General features: G+C 57.6%; 2 protein-coding genes across 4 annotated transcripts in view; both read left to right on the plus strand.

Moving 5' to 3' along the window:
- The first annotated feature begins 324 nt into the window (after nucleotides 1–324).
- Nucleotides 325–8190, plus strand: SNRPD3 (small nuclear ribonucleoprotein D3 polypeptide). Its single transcript, XM_081542192.1, has 4 exons — nucleotides 325–436; nucleotides 2773–2916; nucleotides 6239–6431; nucleotides 7959–8190. Exons 2-4 carry the CDS (start codon nucleotides 2791–2793, stop codon nucleotides 8018–8020), a joined length of 381 nt encoding a protein of 126 aa, XP_081398318.1. The 5' UTR covers nucleotides 325–436; nucleotides 2773–2790; the 3' UTR covers nucleotides 8021–8190.
- A 295-nt stretch (nucleotides 8191–8485) lies between these two features.
- Nucleotides 8486–21825, plus strand: part of LOC145526475 (glutathione hydrolase 1 proenzyme) — a 38033-nt gene continuing 24693 nt past the window's right edge. The window contains exons 1-2 of one of the 3 annotated variants that reach the window (XM_081542170.1): nucleotides 8600–8809; nucleotides 15207–16468. The gene's annotated coding sequence lies outside the window, so the exon portion shown is untranslated. Of the gene's footprint in view, nucleotides 8810–15206; nucleotides 16469–19578; nucleotides 19990–21825 lie in introns of those variants that run through there. The other 2 variants (XM_081542167.1, XM_081542168.1) reach the window with 2 other exon arrangements.

Raw genomic sequence — 21825 nt, forward strand, 5'->3', positions numbered from 1 at the left:
GGCTTCCGCTGTGGGGGCAGGTCCCGTCCCCGGGCCCCCGCGCCCGCCGCCCCCGCCGCCCCCGCCGCCCGCCTCGCCGTCCAGCCCGCGTCTGGCGTCGGGTACTGGGGAACGCGAGTCCCCCTCGGCCCGGGCCGGCCCGAGGGTCGCTGTTTCCGGCGGCACCTGGGTCCGGTCATCAGCCCCGCTCTTCCCCGGGCCCGGAACTATTGTACGCGAGCTCGGGTTCCCCAGCCGGCGCGATGAGGATGAACGCGAAGGCGAGAAACCACGCCCGCCGCCACTCGGGAAAAGGAAGGGGGCGGGCCCTGCGCGAGGCATTTTGGGAACGCGTGGTACTCTGGGAGCGCGCGGCCCGCCATTCGCGCACCTCACGTCTTCGCAGTGGCCGGAGTTCCGTCTACCCTGCCGCCTGTGAAAGAGAAGACCGGAGCCGGTGAGGAGAGGGCCGGGGGTTAGGCCGAGGTACCGCGAGGGGCCGGGGGGCTGGCGGAGGACGCGCCGCTGAGGAGCTCTGCGGTGCTCAGGGAGGAGAAACGCGGGAAGCCGGGCCACCCGGACCCTCAGCGGCGCCTCACAAGCGCCCGAAGTGCGTTCGTTAGCTTTTCCCCCGAAGTCCTTGCTCTTCGGTTTCCGAACCTCTCCGGGCCGCTGTTTCTCGAAGTATCCAGGCAGTCGTCTTGAGATCGTTCCTGGCTGGTGGCCACCTTCCCCCCAAGTCCCTACCTGGGTGATTTCTTTTCAAAGCCCTCCGCATCTCTGCCTCCCTCCCCCTTCCAGGACCTGATCCCCTCACGCTTAAAACACAAGTTATCAAATTTCCTTGCTTCTAAATCGTGTTCGGTGCACTTTGTAACTTCGGCTTCCCTTCCATTGGATAGTTTCCGCGCTGCCCCGGTCCCCCCAGCTGCGGTTCAGCATCGTCCTCACCAACGGAACCTGTTTTTTCCTAACCTCTCCCGGTCCTATTTTTCTCTTGACCACACATGGTTGTGTTCCACCCTCCAGCTCCCTGTCGACTGGAAAAATACCGCCACCTAAACGCTGAGAATTAGGTTTATTCGGTGGGAATCATGAGGACTCCGAGCCCGGAAGACAGGATCTCAGGCGGACACCCCCGCCCCAACCCAGAGAGAGAGATGTGGGGTGGGGTGGAGTCGGGCTACATACAAGTTTGCAGCAAGGGGCAGGTAATCTGAAGATTAAAAGGTGACTATTGAGTAATGAAGACCAGGTCTCCTGCCTGAAGAGATTTAAGTGTAAGTGTTAGTCGCTCAGTGGTGGCTCTTTGCTACCCCATGGACTGCAGCCAACCAGACTCCTCTGTCCATGAGATTTTCCAGGCAAGGATACTGGAGTGGGATGCCATTTCCTTCTCCAGGGGATCTTCCCAACCCAGGGATCAAACCCAGGTCTCCTGCACTGCAGGCAGATTCTTTACCCACTGAGCTACAGGGAAGCCACGTGAAGAGATTTAACCCTTTTTTATTATATGGGAAGATACGAGAGTCCGGTTTCCTGAGGTCTTTTCTTTCTTATGCATCTCGGCTATCTGGAGCCAAATCCTGCTTCTCGATAGTTCACATCCTAATCCCTCCTGTACCCTAAGGCGTGAAGTGCGAGGGACTGAGTCTTGTGCTTCTCACATCCCCAGCTCCTCAGCCAGAAAGCCAGTATGGTTTTTACCTGGGCTTAGAAATGTGCGTTTGGAAGGCTGGAATACCAAATGGCTGTGATGTGGCTTGTTTGCTGCTGCTAAGTCGCGTCATTCGTGTCCGGCTCTGTGTGACCCCATAGACGGCAGCCCACAAGGCTCTGCCGTCCCTGGGATTCTCCAGGCAAGAACACTGGAGTGGGTCGCCATTTCCTTCTCCAGTGCGTGAAAGGGAAAAGTGAAAGTGAAGTCGCTCAGGCGTGTCCGACTCTTTGCGACCCCATGGACTGCAGCTTACCAGGCTCCTCCGTCCATGGGATTGCCATTGCATTCTCCAGTGGCTTGTTGACTGAAGAGCAGAAAATGTTTCATTTTACAGAAGTTTTTGTTCTACACACCCATCTTGGGATTAAAAAAAAAAAATCCACTTGCTTTTTTCTCTTTTAATTAGCTCAAGTCAGGGTTTTCCCTGATTATGTTTTCCCTCCAGGATGAGCATTTCCTACTTGTAGCACATTGTCACTTTGTGAACACTTGGATATTTTCTCTTTAGCTTAATGGTGAAGTAAGTAGACGGTCAGAGAGCACTTAATGAGTTGAATTAAATGCACAGCCCCTTCTAGATTTGAGCTTCCCAGTGGCACTAGTGGTTTAAAACAAAAAGCTCTCCTGCCAATACAGGAGGTGTAAGAGATGCGGGTTCCATCCCTGGGTTGGGAAGATCCCCGGAGGAGGGTATGGCAGCCCACTCCAGTGTTCTTGCCTGGAGAATCCCATGGACAGAGGAGCCTGGTGGGCTACAGTCCATGGGGTCACAGAGTCAGACACGACTGAAGCGACTTAACATGCACACTCAAGGGGCCTGTGGTGGAAGGAAAATGGGAGACAACTTTCATTCCCATTAGTTTTCCCCCTGTCTAGCCTGCCTATTCCTCCCCACCCACATCTTGCATGTGTTTGCCAGATGGGTCCTTCAAGCTCAGAATTCAGCTAAAAAAAAAAATAGTGCACCCTTGCTAAGTTTTCCCGGAGCGTCAGCCTTGAGGGGTTGTGGTGTTTGCCACATGCCTTCTGGGGCTTCGAAAGATGAACTCACTGCTGTCTCTGTCTCGCCGTAGCACTCTCTTCCTGCCGCGATGTCTATTGGCGTGCCGATCAAAGTCCTCCACGAGGCTGAGGGCCACATCGTGACGTGCGAGACGAACACCGGCGAGGTGTACCGAGGCAAGCTCATCGAGGCGGAGGACAACATGAACTGCCAGGTACCCCGCTCCGCGCCTGGGCCTCCGGGGGCAGCGAGCGGCTGGCTGGGCGTCTGTTTGAAGCTTTAGTCAGCGGTGGCTCGCCGAGTGCCTACGGTGTGCCAGGCCCCGTCAGAGGTGCCAGAGAGGCAGGCATCGGTGAGAGCCACTTGGAGGCTGAGAATATATAACCTTTTAGAGGCTGTTTAGGCTGCTCGTCCTTGGTTTCTCCCAATCCCGTGGTCACCCTTGCATGTGGTTTGGGAGCCCATAGAAGAGAAGTGGCACAGCCTTCGGTGGGGCTGTCAGGATCAGTCCCCCCCCCCCCCCCCACGTGTTTGCATGATGCTTTGCAGTCACCAGACTCTTCCACTCACCTGCGGGTATTTGCCATTTTTATAGCAGAAGCACCTCGTGTGATTGCACTTACAGCAAATCCTTGGCCAAGTAAGCAGGTTGGGTGATAAGTTTTATCATCCACACAATGGGAAGAGTAAGATTACGGGGCTCACCTGCTGAATATCGCTTTGCTAAGAAGTGTTGGAACCCCCGCTTGGTGCGGTTCCCTTCCCACAGCACGTGAATTCATACACTTTACAGAGTGTGGGACGCAGTTTCTCCTTAAGGGCTTGGGCTTTGGAATCTGATGTGGGTTTGCATTTCAGTTGACTTGGGGCACGTTAATTACCTCAGTTTGCTCATCTGTAAAAGGCGGACAGAGTTAATTCTGCACGAGGTTGATTGGGGGAGCTGACAGCAGCAAAGGATGGAGGAGAGGGAGCAGGAGAGCTCTCCGTCTCGGGCGCTGGCCTGACATGGGGAGCGGGGTGGTGATTAGGAGGGCCTCGGATGGTGACACTGCTCTGAGGAAGTCTCAGCTCAGCCAACATTGCTAATGAGGTCAATAAATTATGATCACCCAAACTAGTATATATTATGAAGAATATTACTCAGTAAAATAGTGTGGAAGAGTATTTAATGTGGTAAAATGCCACTGACATAAGTGGGTAAATACAGAACTCCACAGTGTTCCCAGTTTCATGAAAATGAGAACTAGGCTATAAAGGATACATCCAGTTCAGTTCAGTTTAGTCGCTCAGTTGTGTCCGACTCTTTGCGACCCCATGAATCGCAGCACACCAGGCCTCCCTGTCCATCACCAACTCCAGGAGTTTACCCAAACCCATGTCCATCTAGTCGGTGATGCCATCCAACCATCTCACCCTCTGTCGTCCCCTTCTCCTCCTGCCCCCGATCCTTCCCAGCATCAGGGTCTTTTCCAGTGAGTCAACTCTTCACATGAGGTGGCCCAAGTATTGGAATTTCAGCTTCAACATCAGTCCTTCCAATGAACACCCAGGACTGATCTCCTTTAGGATGGACTGGTTGGATCTCCTTGCAGTCCAAGGGACTCTCAAGAGTCTTCTCCAACACCACAGTTCAAAAGCATCAATTCTTCGGCGCTCAGCTTTCTTCACCGTCCAACTCTCACATCCATACATGACCACTGGGAAAAACATAGCCTTGACTAGATGGACCTTTGTTGGCAAAGTAATGTCTCTGCTTTTTAATATGCGATATAGGTTGGTCATAACTTTCCTTCCAAGGAGTAAGCGTCTTTTAATTTCATGATACATTAAAATGCTTTAAAAAGATTTTGAGGAAGACCCACGTTGAGTAGTTGCTTTTCAGTGGGAATTATATGTGATTAAATTTTTAAAAATATTTTTCTCATTTTGAAATGATAATTGTGTATTAAGTTTGTGATCATAAAAGCACAGTAAATGTTATCTTTAAAAAAAAAAAAGTAAGGGCCAAGTCCAAAATTTCACTATACGTAAAGCAGCATGATTCCTAGACGTTTTGGGGAGAAGGTGATGGTTCATGGAGTCTGTGGAAGTGATGCTTTGTGGGTGTCGGCACGCTCAGCCCATCGGTGGCAGGTCAGTGTGGGCTCTTTGCTTGGCCGTGGCGTGAGGGTCTGTGGAAGCCTCCCAAGGCGCTGTTCTGAGCGCTCCTGGGGAGCGGGCTGCGGTCCTGGGAGCCCTTCACTGCACGCACTGGGTGTCGTTGGCGTGCGCGTCCTCTCGCTGTGTTGTTCAGCCCCACGTGGAGTCCATTCTTTAACCTGCAGCGCCTGCGGTTTCTTCATGTGTGCAGTCTGTCCCTCACGGCCCAGCCCAGGATCCCTCAGTGTGGTTAGCAGTCAGCTCCCGCACCAGTCGCTCCAGCTTGGCTCTTACACCCCACTGATGACTTGGTGAAGACCGGAGGCCAGTTGTTTGTTAGGACCGCCCTTGATCAGGGCCTCTCTGGTGTTTTCCCCTCGTTAGACTCGGGTTAGGCTTTCTGGGGGGTTTGTGAGTTTTGTCTCCTCCAGGTATCACTCGGCCCGGAACCCCTGTTTGCCCCCGTGTGGCGGGAACCTTGGTCTCCTGGTTACGGTGTTGTGTGTCCTCTCCACTGTGTGTTTCTTTTCCTTCTGCAACTAATGAGAATTTCCTCCGGGGTCCTTGAAGTAAATACCTTGTAACATTCTGTTTGTCACCTCTCTCCAGTGGTCAGCCCTGCTTCACTTCCAGTGGAGATTCCTGCCTGAGTCTTTGTGTTATTGTAACTGTTATAACAGTAATTTCTTTCCTCACTCATGCTTTCTGCATTTATTGGGTCTGCTCTGAGTGCCTCTCCTCACCCTCTCCATTTATTCATTCGTTTGTGTTCCACAAGGGCTCATCCCGTCCGGGTGTCTGGCGGGGTTCTGATCCATTGCTGTTGTTGTTACCCCTGACGTGAGCAGGCCTCAGTCTGGATGGACCTGTGCCGGCCGTGAGCGCACTCAGTCTGGGTGTGGCTGATCTTTCAGAGCGGCCTGTCCGGCTGCTCGGGGCGGGCTGGAGGAGAGGCGGCCTGCGGCAGAGAGCCCCCAGGGCAGACTGCAGGCCGGGCGCTCCAGCAGAGGCCTGGCGCAGGGCAGTCAGCACTTGAAGGGCAGAGCAGGTCGGGGTAAGGTGACAGCAAGCATCAGGTATCGGAGCCAGCGCTCCACTGTGCGATGTGGGCTTGAATAGACCATGATCCTTTTCCACCCAGAAGGCTGAGAGAATGAGCTGCCCTTTCTGTTAAACGTGGTGCCTGTTGAGATTGGCACGGGCAGGCTTGTGTCGCCCTCCCACGCCCAGCCAGTCTCCTGGCTGGATTCTTCTCCGGCCACCGCCGCACTGCCGGCACACGCATCTGTCCACAGGCTGGAGGGGCCCGCAGTCTCAGTGACGGCCCTGCCCCTGAGTCCCCTGCTCTCTGCCGGTGCCCCTGGCCCTTACTGATGAGGGTGGTTCCCTTGCAGATGTCCAACATCACGGTCACGTACAGAGATGGCCGCGTGGCTCAGCTGGAACAGGTGTACATCCGGGGCAGCAAGATCCGCTTCCTGATTCTGCCGGACATGCTGAAAAACGCGCCCATGTTGAAGAGCATGAAGAACAAAAACCAGGGCTCGGGCGCCGGTCGGGGGAAGGCGGCCATCCTGAAGGCCCAGGGTAGGCGCTGCAGCCGTGGGCTGTGACGGGTGGGCGCATCGTGGCCTTGCGGGAAGGCCCTGTCACCGGGGCAGCCAGCTCCACACTGCTGCCCCCGCAGTCTTGGGGATCCCCGGGCCCCACCTTCTCTGTCTTGCCTCACTCGATACCACTCAGGACGTACGCAAGAGCCACAGCGGCTCCTTAGAAGAAAGACGGGGGCTCAGATGAGAGTGGATGAGTCCGCTGCGGTGACTCTGCGGGGAGCTTGCCCCGCTCTGCTTGGCCAAGCGGAGGCGCTGGCCCTGAAGGGCTGGGGTGTCTCCTGACGCCCAGCGTAAGCCAGAGAGGTGGTGTGGGGGAGGGGCACTCTCTGATCAGAAGTCAGCCGTCTTGAGCCATCTTTTACCCATTAAAGGAGGCCAAACGCAATTTTCCTTTAATACGTTCCAGAAGCAGGACGTGGTCTTCCCAGTGACGTGGCCTGACCTTTTTCTCTGGGTTAGCCCACTCAGTGTTCTGTGTCGTGGTCCTGAAAAGTTCTGCTGTGTTGATCAGCTAGGAAACGAGTGAGTAGTTAGGAGCAGTCTTAGTAAAGAGCCAGAAGGTCTCTGGATGCTCCTTCAGGTCTGAGAATGCAGCAGGCATGTCCCACTTCAGGTGGCCTTGGAGCTCGAAGGGGCCTTTAAATTGCCCTCCAGAAAAGCCTGTCAGAGTCTCCTTCGTCCCTCCCGGCGGGGACCGGAGCCCTGGACCTCCGTCCTGGGGAAGGTACGAAGGCTGAGCTGCAGCTGCTGTCCTCCGCTTCCTCAGGGGCTGCCCCCGTCACTGTGACCAAGGGCACCCCCGTCTCTGTCGGAGCTCTAGGAGGCGCTGGCCAGTGGGCCTGCCGGTGCAATCAGCAGGTGGCCAGGTTCTCACAGGCCCGCCCTCTTGGGGCCAGCTCCAGGCTCTGAGAGGAGAGAGGTGAGGCTCCAGTTAGTCCAGAGGCCGGCAGGGTATTTTCTCCTCTTCTTCAAAGCCACTGGTCCCCTCTTCGGACCTGAGTCTCAGAGAAGAGCGGTCTTCATCGAGGGGTGGTTTGGGGTTTTCATCTGTGGTTCCCCCGCCCCCATCCTGAAACATTCCACACATGCAGAATAGCTCAAAGAACAAGATCCCTCACCCAGATTTAATAGACACTAACACTTAACATCTGTTACACAATTTTACATGTGGATTAAATACATCTGGAGTGTTTTGTTCACTCACCCTGGGGCAGCTCTGAGAATTCATCTTTTCTCTGGTTCCCAGAAGGGCTCCCCAAACTACCTTCACCGCACGGCCCTGCCCCCCCAGCTTCTGGTGGGTCAGTGCTGGGCCAGGAGACGGGTTCAGGGCCTCCTCTCCAGCTCTGGCCGGGCACCCGCCCCTCCCGGGGGCTCTTGTCCCGAGAAGTGTGACGGGGCGGCCTTCAGGCCCCTCTCGGCCAGCGTCCTGGGGCTCTGGCTCCTCTGTGGTGCGAGTCCTCACTGACCTGCCCCATCCTTTCTCTTCCCTACCTTTCAGTGGCTGCGAGAGGGAGAGGACGCGGAATGGGACGTGGAAACATCTTCCAGAAGCGAAGATAAATTTTATCTGTTGGACAGAACTTTGCTTTTTTTTTTTTTTTCTTTTAGGTTATCTGGGTCGGGGTGCGTGCCTGTGTCTGTGTCCTAGGTTATCTGTTGACATCATTTTCTTTAGATGTGGGGAAAATGTTAAACTAAATAAATATGGTGGTTTTTTTTCTTTTTGAGAATCTGAGGACTCTGTGTTCCTTTTGTAGTTTTTTGTCGTGTTTGCTTTGGCCACAGCTTAAACTTTGACACCCTGGGAGATGTCCTGGGGAAGTGCCAGTTTGAAGTAGCGCAGTTACTGATAAGCGCAGGGGCCGCCGTTCCAGCCAGCGCTGGCTAAGCCCGTGGAGCGGCTCCGAGGGCGCCCAGGTTCCGTTGTTGGCACACGGGCATGCACGCAGCAGCACTCTGTCTGGCAGCCTTTTTGGGAGGACGGTCAGCTCAGCTTGAACAACAGGACACACAAGGTCTTGCCCTGTGGGGAAAAACACCAAGACCCAGAGCTTGCAGCCTGGAAACCCCAGTGACTCAGCACGTAGCAGAAGTAATCTAATATCAGAAGGGCATTCAGAGAGTCCCGGTGGCTCCTGCAGTGCTGGCTTCATAAACGGTTTTGTGCTGATCCGGGGGACAGGTTCCCGTGTGTTTATCAGAGCGCCCGGCGTGGACTGGCACAGCGGCAGCTGCTAACGCAGAGCACAGGGTGTGCGACGCCGGTAGCTGACGACAGCCCCTCGTTGGAAAAGCGGCATGGAGAAGAGAAGTCAGACGCCTGACGGGCCGGCAGGGGCCCTGTGTGGGGTGAGCTGCGGCAGAAACGGGAGGCGAGGGGGTCGGTCATCGGCCCTAGAATGTTGCTTGTGGGACAGATGTTCTGGTGCTGGGGGTGGGTGGAGGTCCCACAAGGTGGCAGCCCTCCTATCAGCCTGGCGTGTGGGTCAGTGCCCAGGACCGTCCCCCCAGAGCGGCCCCCACACCCCCAGCTCCTCCGATAGGTGCAATGAAAGGCGGCTGGGGGCGGCTTCCAGTGAACTCACTGTGGAAGGAGTTAATTTGCTTTTGATGTGACCAAAAGTTCATGTTTCTGACAAGAAAAGGACAGGTCCGTTGAGATGCACAGAGACCACCGCTGGAGATGGGGGCTCGGGAATCTGGTCTGAACCGTGCCCTTGCTGTCCCCACCCACTGATTCCAGTTCAGTATATGCAAGTCCACCTTCTGACCCTGGGCTCGAGTGTCTTGTTTTGTGTGAGCGTTAACTGTTTTTGGCCGCGCCCCATGGTTTGTGGGACCTTGGTTCCCTGACCAGGGATCAAACCTGGGCCGTCGGCAGCTGAGGCCCAGCCACTGGACCGCCGCGGAGTTTCCTGCAAGTTTTATAAAACAATAAAGTTACCCTAAAACAGCGTTATAAACAGTTTTGTATCCTGCACATTAGGAAAAAAGATCCGTTATTCACACTGAAAGAGCAGATAGTTCTGGGAGGTTTGTTACTATTACGCCGCCTCTCCCCGCGGCCTCCGCCCAGTCCTCTCAGCTCCGGGCTGGTTGTCCGTATTTGCTTCCGTGTCTCCATTTACACCTGTTTGTGTGGCTACTCATTAATGTTTCATTTCAGGCATTTATCTTCCAGCTGCTCCGTCCTGCCTACCCACGTGGACTCCCCATGGCCCATCTCCCTGATACTGTAATTCTGACTTGATCATACTCGGTGTGTGTTATTAGGGATTAGGGCCGGGGTTTGATTACAGCTGAGCCAGGTGGTAGATGGGATCACTTTCATGCAGAACTTTCTCTTTCCTAGAATTAATAATCCTCTTACTGGGTCGGCCAGAAGGTTTGTTTGGGTTTTCCATGATGAGTGAGCCTTTTGGCCAACCCAGTACCTTCTTCCTTGCTTCGTTTTCTGTCTGCCTGTCGCTAGTTCAACACCAGACTTGTCTAAAGACATGAATACCTCTTCTCTCCAGGCAGTTTCTTCTCAGTCGGCCCCAGGCCGGACTGGCTTTCCTTTGCGCTTAGGCCTTGCCGTTACGGGCTTTCCTCTGTCGAGGTCTCCTGTGGTTTGTGTAACTGCTTCCTCCTGCCTCTGCTGTAGAAGGGGTACCTGTCGGGAAGGGGCTTGTCCTCTCATATCCGGCTGAGGAGGAGACTCCAGGCGGGAGTTCGCTTCCGTTGGAGTTTTGAAGGCATCGTTCCCTTTCCGTCAAGCACCGTATGCTGCCATGGAGGCGTCTGGGGCTGTACTGAGCACTGACCTTTGCACGTAACTGTCCCTCCGTTCCGTGACGCACACTGACGTGCCCCGGCCAAGGTCTGTGGGTGCATCGCGCTGGGCTCTTGCTGAAGGAACCTTTTCAGAACAGACTAATCCTTTGTTTCTGGGAAACTTTCTTGAATTACTTGTTAATGATTTCCTCCCTTTGGTTTTCTGATTTCTCTTTCTGGAATTCCTGTTATTCAGATGTCGGATTTCCAGGACTTGACCTGTTTTTACTTCTCTTTCTCTCCCTGCCTCCCCATCCCCCACTGTTTTTTTGGTCTCTGTAGATTTCTCCAACTTGGTTCTCTGAAGGTCCCTTTTTCTTTCTCGCCTTCTTTTTTTTAATAGGACCTCAGACCTTCCCTGGGGTCTGGTAGTTAAGACTCCACATTCCCACTGCAGGGGAATTCGAGTTCGATCCCTGGTCAGAGAACTACGATCTCACATCCTACACGACCTCAAAAATTAAAATACATTACAGTTTTTTTTAAATAGAAAATTGCAGTTTAAGAAAACCAGTAAGGTTGGAAACAGCACGGCTTGGTAAAGAAGACACAGGTCCAAGGGTGGTGTCGTGGAGAGAACCAGGCCACGACTGAAAGAGATGGATTCTCTAAGCCTCTTATCTGTACCAGGGAGGTTCAGACTCAGCTGATTTCATTGATACCATCTCCGCGTCTAGACACACCTGCTGAGTACTTCATACCTTTAAAAAAAAAAGCACACAGGATTTTTTTTTCCCCTGCTTCTGGCCAAGATGGAAACTCACCCTCATGCCTGAAAAAAAAAAAAACAAACTCGGGGCATTGAAGGAGAGTAACCCCTGAGAGATGGGAAACACATGAGGTGGACTTAGCGCCTGGTGAGAGCTTCCAGGCCGCGGCAGTGAGGGGGAGCCGGCAGACTGCCCGGGCTGCAGGGTCAGCTGAGAGTCCATAGACGGCGAGGCAGCTCACGTTCAGAGGGGAAGAGAGCCGCACAGGGGGCCCCAGAGGTCTGCAGAAGCTTCCTCTTAAACACTGGTCAGCACACCAGTGTGAGGAGACAGGCCAGGGAAGAAGCCGTGGAAAAGGCGTGGCATCACACAGACGCGGGAATAGTTGCTGTTCCCACCGGCCAGAGGAAAACCTGACTCACGCAACGGTGGGGAGACTGTTAGACCCAGAGTTTTCTTTTAGGTGTGACAGGTGGCAGGCGGGGAGACACACTTCCCAAGCGCGAGGGGCGTGCCACACTGCGCGGGGTCACCTGAGGGAACCCCAGGTGGGCCAAGGGCGGGAGGGGAGGCAGGGCATGGCCCAGGCCCGAGTGTGGGTGCCACGGGGGAGGCAGGGCTGAGGCAGGGTGGGCCGGCCTGAGGACACCTGGAGTCGGATGCCTTGAACAGAGCAGAGGGCTCCGAGCCATAGGGGTGGCCTCCAGGTGTGTGGCGTCTGGCACGGCAGGTGAAGGCTTTGATGGGTGAGTTAAATAAAGGTGGTTGGTTTAGACTTTGGTTAGTTTGTATGTGAAAGGTACACTGTGCAAGCAAACTGTTTACTGTCTCTAGGAGTTAACTGGCTCTAGGAGGGGCACTCTTTAGTGAGGCTCCAAGATTTTAAAATTTTTGAAATACTCAGTAAAAGACATTTAAACATGGCTAATACAAAAATATGACATATTTTTAAGACAAGTATCCAGGAAAGTCTTGCCTCATAAATGCACTTTGAGCCGTAGATTGAGCATTGTTCTTGACCCAGCTAACATCATAAAAACAGGGCTTGAAAGGATCAAGCTGTGTCCAGGTCAATTAACTGTTTTCTCCAACAAAGCCCCCAAAGATTTATAGGGACATAAAAATATCTAACACCCTACAAAGTAAAAGTCACAGTGTCTGGCATCTAGTCAAGGATTACCAGGCATGCAAAGAGCCAGGAAAGCACAGCCTGTAATGAGGAAAATAATCAAAACAAATTAAAACTGACTCACGTGTTAGAAGGAGCAGAGGAGGAGGTTAAGATGGCGGTGTTAGCTCTTTCGTACATTAAAAAAGTTAGGAGACACATGGAAGTTCTGTAAAGGAGGACAAGAGGGGTGTAGTGGGAGGAGAAAGAAGAAACAGAGAAGAAATTTCTCTCTGAACTTAAGATATCAGGATGGGATTCATAGTAGATGGGACGTTGCAGAAGAAAAGGTCAATGAATGTTAAAGCATAGCAATAGAAGCTCAACTGGTAAAGAACCCGCCTGCACCGCAGGAGACCCCTGGTTCGATTCCTGGGTTGGGAAGATCCCCTGGAGGAGGGAAAGGCTACCCACTCCGCTATCCCTGGGCTTTTCTGGTGGCTCAGATGGTAAAGAGTCCGCCTGCACCGCAGGAGACCCTGGTTCGATTCCTGGGTTGGGAAGATCCCCTGGAGGAGGGCATGGCAGCCCATTCCAGTATTCTTGCCTGGGAAATGCCATGGACAGAGGATCTCGGTGGGCTACAGTCCATGGGGTCGACAGGAGTCGGACATGGCCGGACAACTAAGCACGGCACACGTTACGGAGACGACGAGATGGAACAGACACAGAGAAGAGGATTTGAAGGGCGTCTCCCTGACGGTCCAGCGGTTACGAATTCTGCCTGCCGGTGCAGGGAAGACAGGTTCAATCCCTGGTCCGGGAACTAGGAGCCCACTTGCCGAGGGACAGCTGAGCCCTGCACCACAGCTGCTGAAGCCTCCACGCCCTAGAGCCCATGCTCTGCGACTCTGAGAAAGCCCATGCAGTAACGGAGCCGCTTCAAAGATGGCACAGCCAAAAACAAGTTTGAAAAAAAATGATGGGACAATTTCAAGTTTCCTAATATATGGGTAGTTGGAGTCTCTGAAGGAGGCAGAAAAAGCGTGTGAAGAAATAATGGCCCCAAACTTCCCAAACTGGATGAAAACTATAAACCCACAGATACCAGAAGCCAAATGAACTCTGAGCACAAGAAAATGATATCCAGGCATATATCATAATTCAAAACCAGTGATGAAGAGAAAATTCTAAAAATACTGCTAGAGGAAAAAAAGAAATGTTATAATCAGAAGAACAAAAATAAGGATGACATTTCTCACTGGGGACCATACAGACACAAAGATCGTGAAACAGCATCTTCAAAGTGTTGACAGAAAACTCAGTCTAGAATTCAGTACGTGGAGGAATAACTTTTTAAGATGAAGGCAAAATACATCATTTTCAGACATTCGAAGGCTGGAAAAAATCACCAGGAGACCTGCTATACAAGAAATATTAAAGGATACTCATCTAGCAAAAGGAAAATTAGAGCATGTGGAAATCTGAATCTACACAAAGAAGTGAAGATCTCTGTCCTTCACCATCTCCCTGAGTTTGCTCAAACTCATGTCCTTGGAGTCAGTGATGCCATCCAACCATATCATCCTTTTCGACGTGTGAATGTAAAATGCATGGCAATATTAGCATAAAGGCTAAGAGAGGAAAATACTACATACTATTATAAATTTCTTATATTAGAAATGGCATACTACTTGAAGTCTGTGATAATTTTAAAATGTATAATACAAACCCCAAAGCAACACTAAAATAACAAAACAGAATTAAGGCAATGCTCCAATCTGCAACAGCTGATGTATGTATGGATAAACAAAAGCGGTATATCCATGCAGTAGCGTATTATTTAGCCTTGAAATGAATCACTGACCCATGCTACAGCGTGGGTGAGTTCTGACAACATGCTGAGTGAAAGCGGACACAAGGCATGATCCCACACATATGAAGTGTCCAGGAGAGGCGAGTTGATAGGGGCGAAGCTGGCTAGTGACTTTTCTCTTTAAGTAGACAGCACTGAACACCTATCTTAGGGAAAAGCAAGGCCTTGGGTCAATGATCTCCGCTGTGTCAGTCTCAGAGAAGTTATCATTGAAGAATCTAGGAGAATTCCCTGGTGGTCCAGTGGTTGGGACTCAGCACTTTGACTGCTGTGAGTCTGGGTTCAATCCCTGGTCAGGGGACAAGATCTTGCACTCCTTTCGGTACAGCCAAAATAAAAGAGAAAGTTATGAACACCTTCATGTCAAATTCCACAGCTTAGATGAAATGGACTAATTCCTTGAAAGATTGAAAATGCAAAAACTCCCTCTGAGAAGTAACAGCTAACCCGAATACCCCTACTTCTCTTAAATTGGAATTGTAGTTGAAAACCTTCCAACAAAGAAAACTTCAGGCTGATGAGCCTTCCCTGAGGAATTCTGCCAGCTATTTAAGGAAGAGATAATATCAATTATCAATTCTTTGGGAATGCTTCCCAGGTGTCTCAACGGTAAAGAATCCGCCTGCAATGCAAAATCCGCCCACCTTCCTGATCCCTGGGTCAGGAAGATCCCCTGGAGGAGAAAATAGCATCCCACTCCAGCATTCTTGCCTAGAGAACCCCATGGACAGAAGCCTGGCGGGCTGCAGCCCACGGGGTGGCAGAGAGCTGGACACGACTGAGCCCCTGGGCACGCTGTGGGCACGCACAAACGCAGCATCGACTCCACACAGACTGTCCTGCCTCCTCCGTCTCTCCCGCATCAGGGCATTTTCCGGTAAGTCGGCTCTTCCCATCAGGCGGCCCAAGTATGGGAGCTTCGGCCTCAGTCCTTCCAATGAATATTCAGGGTTGATCTCCTTTAGGATTGACTGGTTTGATCTCTGCTGTCCGAGGGACTCTCAAGAGTCTTCTCTAGCGCCGCAGTTCAAAAGCATCAATTCTTCGGTATTCAGCCTGCGCTATGGTCCAACTCTCACATCTGTACATGACTACTGGGAAAACCATAACCTTTGTTGGCAAAGTGACGTCTCTGCCTTTTAGATACGGTGTCTAGGTTTGTCGCGGCTTTTCTTCCAAGGAGGAAGTGTTTTTAATTAAAGCGTTCTATCTGGGCTCAAACGTCCTCCCTTCCAGGACAGAAGTTCCCGAGCATTGGTCACCACGGTCCTGCAGAGAACAAGCACGTTTTCTTCGTCTTTCCTTTTGATGCTCTCAACATGCTGGCATGACCCGAGAAGCGGAGGCCAGAGAGACGAAGGCTCCTGCAGCTGTCTGCCAGCCTGCCGGAAGTGGGCAGGGATCCCACACGCCTGAGCGGGGCTCAGTCTGAGAAGTATCGTCAGAACTTCCAGAGCCACTCCTCACCAGTCCCTTTCCATCCCAGAAGAGGACAGAGCCTGGCTCCTCACTGCTCCCCACCGTACCCGTCTTGCGCACGAGGAGACAGAGGCCCAGGGAGATGCCAACTGGTCTTGCTCCAGCAGGGCTGCCATGATGGCCGAATGGCCTCTGGCTCGCTGGGGCGCCCCTGGCGGGAATTTGGGTGACTCCTCCGCCCCCGATGGCTGGGAGACAGGCAGCACCCCAGACTGAAGCCAGGCCGCCTGGCTCTCCTCCTGGCTCCCCCCGTTCCTGGCCCTTTGACCTTGGACAGGTCACTCAACCTCTCGCTGACTCAGTTCACTCATCTCCTGCAAATGCAGAGAGAACTAAAGGGGTGTAAAGCCATCGGAACAGTGCTTGGCCCTGACAGAGGCTGCAGAGTGCTCTTAAATAAATAAATAAATGCCTTCAGCCCCGCCTCGTCCCGAGGCCTGGGCTCCTGCCATTCCCACCCCGAGAGCCCTGGGTGGAGGCCCCGCTGACGCTGCAGAGCCTCTGCCCCGTGCCCCCCACGCGGCAGGCCCTTTCCAAGCCTTGTCAGCCTCGCGCCAGCGGGATAAGGGGAGGCTTGGTGAGCCTTGTTCCCAAGATGAGGGGCCGGGCCCCGAGAGGACCACACCATCCACGGGTGATGGGGCAGGACCAGGCCAGGTCTGTCCGCCTCCAAGACTGGGCCTAGGAGGGGACCGGCCCCAGCCAGGCCCACCTGGCGCCTCCTCCACCTGGGGCCGGCTTCCTGGGTGTCCCTGCCTGCAGAGGAAGCCTCTCTGGGGGTCGCAAGGGCCCCTCGAAGGGGCTCTGGACACCTGCACGGGAACAGGGCAGACTGCCTTGGAGCCGCTTCACACCCTGGCCCGGCCAGGGGCATCGCAGGCGTCCATCTGAGAGGTGGGCAGACGGAGACCAGCTGCCACCGCCTGCATCCAACCGGCTCTCGGCTGGCGACACTGGCCACGGTCCTCACGGCGTCCCGGTGAGACTCCCTCCACGCCGTCACGGTCCTCAGGCCCCAGGTCTGTGGCAGACGCGAGCCCAGGGTGGGCAGGGAGGAGGGGGCGGGTGGGCCGCAGGACACAGCTCAGCAGCTCACCCGGCCCGGGCCGGCCTCCTCATCCTCCCAACCCTGGGGGCCTGAACCCACTGTCCCAGAGTGGGGGTCACTGGGCGGGTCCACGTCGTTAAAGCAAGGAGGCTGGGGCGGGGCCAGAACCCCGCGGCAGAGAGCGGAGAGGGCCGGAGAGGGCCGGTGCACGGAGCGGAGCAGAGCTGGGCTGAGCGGGTCCCCTCATGCCTCCGGCCCCTCCCGGAGGGCTCCCCCGGGCGCAGGGAGGCAGGGTCTAACCTCACCGCCTCCTGCCCTCCCAGGCCTGATGCCGCCCTTCTGGCCCAAGACGCTGCCGTGCGTCCAGCCACCTACAGACGTGTGTCACGGTGCCAGCTCGCAATCCGCCGAGGGCCAGAGCTCGGGAGGGTCTGCTGGGGCGCTCCCTGAGGCGGGGGTCTCCCCCTGCCCAGGAGGACCCCGCTGCCCCTGGCACTGACCTGCAGGGGACCCCTGGGCCAGGCACGGCGACACCGCCCGACTCGCTTGGCATCCCTGCCCAGCTCCCAGGGGGCTGAGCTCCAGCCCCCCATGCGGGGCTGGGTGGGGAGCAAGGCGTCTGGTCTGCAGCCCGCCCGTGGGTCTTGCCCCTCCGGGCCTCTTGCTGCTGGCTGTGCCCCTCGCCCTTGGGTTTCCCCACAGGAAGGACTCTGCGTGGGGCCCCCAGGGCCTGCGGGGAACAGAGCTCTTTGTCTCTGCTGTCTCTCCTCCCCTGCCCCGTGGAGTCGCCCACTCGCCAAGTACAGGAGGCCTGGTGGGTGGGCACCGGGGCTGGTGGCAGCACTCTATGCCCCGCGGGCGACGGGCCTTGCCCCTGTTGGCACAGTTGTGTGCCCGGCCCAGGGAATCCCGGTTCGGGGGGGTGTTCAGCAGCCTGGGCTCAGGTAGGAGCTCTGCCCTACTCTGGGCCCGTCCTCCAGGTGCTCAGGCCCTGCCCCAACTCGAGGGCCGGGCCCGGGAGGTCTCCTCCAAGTCCCCGCCCACAGATGGACTCCCACTTCTCCGGTCTCCCGGGAGCACCCAGGGGAGGTCAGGGTGAGTCTGGTCCCTCCCTTTCGGGCAGGCAAGGCCCCCCCTTCTCCCTACCCCAGTGGCCGGGCTGGTGCCCAGTGGCCCCCGAGGCCAACGGTGCAGGAAGGCTGAGGCCAAGCAGGCATCGCTCTTTACTGTGGGGTCTGCACAGTACGGGCCCCTCTTCCTCCTCTGTGCACTGCAGCTGGGGGGACCTCTGCCCCCATCACCCCGTCCGCCCACGGGCTCGGGAGGCAGGAGCCAGGGCGGCCAGCGGGTCACCTGGCACAGCAGGTCTGGGGCTCGACCCTGCAGCCTCAGAGCCCCCAGGGGACGCCAGGGCCGGGGCCCCAGGTCTGGGCCCTCGTGGATGGTGGGCAGCTAGGTGCGCTGGCTCAGCCCCTCTGGCGCAGGCTGGCCAGCAGGGGCTGGGGCGGGGAGGCCGCGTCCACGTTGCTGCCCAGGTCCACCCAGGCCAGCACCGGGAGCTTGGTGGCGTCCTCGAGGGCTGACATGGGCCACTGCCGGGCAGGAGCTGGGCTGGCAGGGCTGGCTCAGAGGCCAGGCAGCAGCGGGCACAGCAGCCCGTCGCTGAGCCCCGTGACGCTCAGGGCCAGCCTCGCCAGCCCAGGTAGCCCGTGACATGCCGCAGGTCCCAGGCCGACAGGGGCGTCCCGGACAGGTCCACGGTCTCGCCCTCCGGCAGTCTTCTGGAGGCTGCGGGAGAGTCACGGGTGGGGAGGGACTGAGCAAGGGCCCCGCCGTCACCACCACCCTGGCCACAGGTGGCGACCCTCGGTCGGGCCCCTGCACACGGCCACTTCCTGGGCAAGTGGCCACGGGCAGTGCTGGCAAGCGCTCTGAGCCTCAGTTTCCTGCTTAGTTAAGAGGCGGCCTGGCTGTGAGGATTAGATGCACCTGTGCTAAGGCTGTTATTAAAAACCCGCTGTTAGCAGCTTCGCCACACCTGTCACAACGGTTTTCTCTGATTTTTACGCCAACCCAGTGGGGTGGGAATGCTTATCCCGTGGTGCTCGGCTCGGTGAGGGGAGGGTGACCTGACTTCTCCACGGTCACATACCACTAAGGGGCAGCCAGGTCTCCAAGTTGGGGTGCTCGGACCCCCAAGCCCACCCTGTCAGTGTTTCCATGTTTCTCTCGAAGGTCACTGACCCTTTTGGAAGGATGGATGCTCCTACGAGGGTGACTGGTCCCCCCCAGGCTTGGGGGCCAGAGAGGGAACAGGCCCAGGCTAAGCAAGAGGGCCGTGTTGGGGGATGTGGGTGGGGAGCTGCCCTGGGGGAGGGAACTCTGGAGACAGAGGCGGGGCCCCACCCCCCTCAGAACCCCTGTGGTTCTCTACTGTCATTTAAACCTGGCGCTGGCTGCCTGGGGGCTGAGAGTGGTGGGAACACCTCCATGGCCCCCACCCGGCCAAGACAGGGAACAGCCCCCTCGGGCTCCAGACCGAGCATGGACCTGCAGGCCTGAGGGCAAGGGCAGCAGGCTGGGGGGGCAAGGAGGTGCTCCAGTGCCCGGGTGCCAGTGGCCTGTTGCCAGGACGAGTCTGTGCCCACGAGGCCACGGAGGCCCGACTGAGGGGGACCCATGGCAGCGTGGGCCGCTGGGCTGGCCGCGGAGCCCCCACTCAGGCAGAGGGTTCCCAGAGGGTGGTGTGGCCCTGGGCAGGCCATGCCTGCCCCAGCCTCAGTTTCCTGCCTGGTGACAGGACCCAGATGCTGCCTGCCTCCCGGGCTGCTGCGGGGGCTCAGCTGACCGCTGCTGAGGTCATCTTGGTCCAGGGGGCTGGGCCCTGGGCCAGGCGGGGTGCAGAGGGAAGGGCAGACGGCAGTTCCCGCAGAGAGCAGCCGCGCCCGGGGGGCTGCCTGCAGCGAGGGGGCGCCTCGGGGTGGGGGTCCGCATGCCCGTTTCCGCCGGGCGGGGGGCGCGCAGCCCGGCCCCCTCTCCAGCCCTGGGCCTCTGTCTGGGGCGGGCGGGCTGCCCCGCGGTCGCCTGGAGGGAGGGGCAAGGCCGCAGAGAGCTGCCGGCAGGTCCTGCCTGAGGACTCCGAGCTCCGGGTCCTGTGGGGGGCAGCGCGGGCAGGGAGGCCGGCCTCGGGGGCCGAGCGCGGGCATGCGCACAGCCATCTGTCCAGGCTGGCCGTCCCCCCTGCCCCCCGCCACAGCTTGGCTCGCAGCCAGGAGAGGCTGCCCGCTGGGAGCTGGACAGGCTGGTCCCAGGCCCGCGGGGCCCAGCGGGAGGAGGCCCAAACAATGGGCCCTTGTTCTCGGTCCTCAGGCCCCGGGCCAGAGCCTCGGGCGACCCGCCGGCTCCCCGCTCACCCTCGGCGCCCCCCGGGACCAGGCCCCTCCAGGGAGCCCCGCTCCCCCCACGCTGCCCCGGGAAACAGGAGCCAGCCAGGTCAGCACGCCTTCCCCCCTCTCCCTGTCCAGTGGGCCGGCGCCCGTGGGCACTGGGTCTGGGCCGCCGGGGGAGGGTGGCTGTTTGACGGCGCCCCCCCACCCCAACCTGGCCCCCTCTCGCTCCTAAGCGGGCCCTCACAGAGGCCCAGCTGGGCAGGATGTGGGGCGGCCTGCTTTCCGCAGAGCCGGCACTGAGCCCGCCCCGCCCCCCAGCACATTCTTTCATCCAGGGCTCTGTGAGCAGCGTGCGTGCACAGTGGCAGCAAGCCCGGGGTCCCCGCAAAGGCTCCAGGCCAGCCTCGGGCGCACCTGGACGCAGAGGCTCAGAGCCGGCCGGGCCTGGGGTGGGCGCCCCGTCTCACACCGGGGCTCACTGTGACGGGGGCTGCGGCGGCCACAGGCTGTGTCAGGAGCAAGGCCCCTTCCAGCCTCACGGCAGGACGTCCGAGGGGCGGGGGGGGGGCTGCAGGTGGCAGGGGCCAGCCCAGCAGGAGGAGAGGTCTGCTCCCGCGTGAGGCTGCAGTGGGCTCCCGTCCACACGGGGAACGTGGGGACCGGCTCTCTCCTGGCTCCGGGACTCAGTGGATCTGTCAGGGTGTTCTGGATCCCGAAGGTTCCCCACGCGACCCCCTGCCTGGGTCCCGGGGCCGGGCCCACGGCTCAGGAACCGGGTCCAGATGACAGTGACACGCCAGAGCTGGGGCAGCACGGTGCCTGGGGCTCCAGCTGCCAGCCAGCCTCACACCAGCGCCGGCGTGGGGTCCCAGAGAGGGACGCTGACCCTCCTTCTGAGGCCGGCACGCAACAGGCCAGGGGAGGGCCCCCGTCCCCCATGCCGCCCGGCCCGGGGCGCGAGCCTCACCGCCTTGGGGCACTGCAGGTCCCAGGCCAGGTGCCCAAGCAGGTCGTGGGAGATGGGGTCCAGCAGGCTGAGGACGGCCGCGTTCCTGCAGAGCAGGTCAGTGTGCAGGGCCCCCTCCGGGCCCAAGTCCTGCAGGAGCTGAGAGCGGAGTGAGCGGGGGGCTGCGGCCTCCTTCCCCTGGACGCCCTCCCAACCGCTGCCCCCGCCCCAGGCTTGCTGGACCCCCTTCCCCCCACCAGCAGCGATGGGCCAACTGTCCAGGGCGGGTGGACGCTACGTGAACAAAGACTTGGGGCATTGGGGGTCTCAGAGAGGCGATTTGTGGGTCTGGGAACCCTTAGACTGGTTCCCTGGAGGTGAAAACGTTCTGAGACCCCCACAGTTCCTCTGGGATTGGGCTTGTCTTTGGGGGCTCCTCTGATGGCCCCCCCAGTGCCCCTGCCCTCCAGCATTCCCTCCGGGCCCCTTGCCTCTACCCACCTAGGCCCCAGTTCTCCTGTGCTGTGGCTGCAGTCCAGACCCTTCCTGTCGGGGTGGCACTCGGCTCAGACCAGGTGCTCCCTGCTCCTGTGGCCTCACTCAGCAGACAACGCCACCAGCCCCATCTTCCCAGGCCCTCGGGCAGAGCGCAGGGACTACCCCGCCTCCTCCTTCAGCCTCCTCCCCAGCTCTGCCCAGCCCTGCCCACGGCTCGAGCAGCCTCAGGCCTCGGCCCCTGACAGCCTCCTCCTGGGGGTCCCGGCCTCCCACCCCTCCCAGCCGGAGCCAGCTCCGCGATACCCTCGGTGCAGATCAAATGTCCTCAGGGTCGTGTGGTGGCAGAGACAGCCTGCAAGCCTCAGACTCTGACCTCCACGGCCTCCCCCGCCCACCAGGCTCCCTGTCCAGCCTCCCAGCCTCACGCACATCCCCGCATCAGGTCCCCGGCCTGCCCCGCCCTTCCGCACCCCCCCCACCTCCACCTTGGCCTCC

This window comes from Giraffa tippelskirchi, chromosome 11 (assembly GCF_054371585.1).
Source record: "Giraffa tippelskirchi isolate mGirTip1 chromosome 11, T2T-mGirTip1v1.2.pri, whole genome shotgun sequence".
NCBI classification, from domain to species: Eukaryota; Metazoa; Chordata; class Mammalia; order Artiodactyla; family Giraffidae; genus Giraffa; species Giraffa tippelskirchi.